The sequence below is a fragment of the Piliocolobus tephrosceles genome, unplaced genomic scaffold (genome assembly GCF_002776525.5).
Source record: "Piliocolobus tephrosceles isolate RC106 unplaced genomic scaffold, ASM277652v3 unscaffolded_21117, whole genome shotgun sequence".
NCBI lineage: Eukaryota > Metazoa > Chordata > Mammalia > Primates > Cercopithecidae > Piliocolobus > Piliocolobus tephrosceles.
The window spans coordinates 1-1,932 of NW_022303330.1; the positions used below are offsets into that span (position 1 = coordinate 1).

The 1,932-nt window shown below is 54.9% G+C and overlaps 1 protein-coding gene across 1 annotated transcript; it reads right to left on the reverse strand.

The window, feature by feature from the left end:
* Positions 1-234: 234 nt before the first annotated feature.
* On the reverse strand, positions 235-886 carry LOC111531771 (mediator of RNA polymerase II transcription subunit 25-like; the record flags this gene model as incomplete). Its single annotated transcript, XM_023199104.2, has 2 exons — positions 433-886; positions 235-338 (listed from the first exon to the last, which is right to left on the reverse strand). Coding segments are annotated over exons 1-2 (361 nt in total), but the record flags the coding sequence as incomplete, so codon positions are not given.
* Positions 887-1,932: the final 1,046 nt, after the last annotated feature.

The following is a 1,932-nucleotide window of genomic DNA, read 5'->3' on the forward strand; positions in this document are numbered from 1 at the left end:
CCCAGCCCCTCCTCCCTCAGACCCAGGAGTCCAGGCCCAGCCCCTCCTCCCTCAGACCCAGGAGTCCAGGTCCCAGCCCCTCCTCCCTCAGTCCCAGGAGTTCAGGTCCCAGTCCCTCCTCCCTCAGACCCAGGAGTCCAGGTCCCCGGCCCGTCCTCCCTCAGACCCAGGAGTCCAAACCCCCTGCCCTTTCTCCCTCAGACCCAGGAGTCCAGGCCCCCGGCCCCTCCTCCCTCAGACCCAGAAGTCTCCCAGCCCCTCCGCCCTCAGACCCAGAAGTCCCAAGACTCACATCTCCCCCGAAGTCCGTCTCAGCAGGAGGACCACCATTAAAATACCTGTGAGGGTCAGAGGTGAAAGGTCGGAGTCAGGCAAGAAGCTGTGGAAACTGAAATGGGAGGGCGGGGTTAGAGTCGCGGAAACGGCACTCACTCGATGGCCGGCAGCAGGTAGTGCTTGCGGAGTCCCTCGAAGTAGGGTCCCAGGTTGGCCGTACCCTCAATCACAAACACCACGTCGGCCACCAGGCCCCCGGCGCGGGCCGGGCCCTCGGACCCGGGGACCATAACCCGTGCGGTAGCCGCCACCGCCACAGCCGCCGCAGCCGACACCGCGGAATGAGCGGAAATGCGCCTGCGCTGCGCGCGCACCCGCGCCGGGCGGTTTAGGGCCGCCGGGAATGCGGCCATGTTTGTGCGGGGCACGCGCTGAGGCTTCGTTCTAGCTCCCTCCTCCTTCGCCTCCACCGCGTGGAAGACTCAGAAAGGGCATAGTTAGCCCTTCTAGGGACCTGATGGGTTCGACGGAATTCTTGTCAGGATTCTCAAGAGCGAAATAAATTGAAAGCGGCTCAGTCAGCCGCCATCTTTGAGCGGGGCGTCTGGGTCCGCCTCTTGTCTCAAAGGGAGGGGCAGGAGACCTGGTTGCTATGCAACGCGTACGCTGCCCTTGTTTTCGTTTTTGTGTTTTGTTTCCTTTGTTTTCTTGTTTTTTGTTTTCGAAACGGGAGTCTCGCCCTGTCGCCCAGGCTGAAGTGCAATGACGCGATCTCGGCTCACTACAACCTCCGCCTCCCGGGTTCAAGCGATTCTCCTGCCTCAGCCTTCCGAGTAGCTGGGATATACAGGTGCCCGCCACCAGGCTCCGCTAATTTTTGTATTTTTAGTAGAGAAAGGGTTTCACCATGTGGGCCAGGCTGTCCTCGAACTCCTGACCTCAAGTGATTCGCCCGCCTTGGATTCCCAGAGTGCTAAGATTACAGGCCTGAGCCACAGCGCCGGGACCTCTGCCCTTGTTTTCTAACCGTTAGATTAAGTTTCTGATTCTGTTCTTTCGGGCGCGCGGACTGGGGGAGGGAGGCGAGAAGGATCCAATCACATCGGCGGAAACGAGGTTACTAGGCAACGCTTTAAGGTCGTCCTCAACTTGGAACGGAGGGCAGTTGTTTTCCCCCTGAAAAGAAGCCGAACACCGACCCAAGTGTGGGTTGCTTAGCAACACCTGAGCGTTGTTTTCCGGGAGAGGAGCCAGAAACTGGCCTAGAACATAAATACATTCCAGGTAGATTAAAAATGTAAGTGCAACAAATGAAACTCGGAAACTATCTGAAGGAAAAAATCTTAATGACTGCCATGGAGTTTCTTAGCACTACAGCAAAGTCAGAAAACGTAATCTTTATTAATTTTTCCCAAAAGACTGCATAAACCAAGTTGAAAAATACACTACCAACTGGGAAAATCTGTCTAACGTGTTTGTTGACAGAAATGTGCTACACAAATCTTATTGATGAATAATATAGAAAAATAGAAACACTTCATTACTATTATCTTTTTAATTTTAATTTTAAGTTTTTCAGACAGGGTCTCTTTCTGTTGTGCAGGTTGGAGTACAGTGGCCCAATTTTGGCTCACGGCAGCCTCTACTGCTCGCACT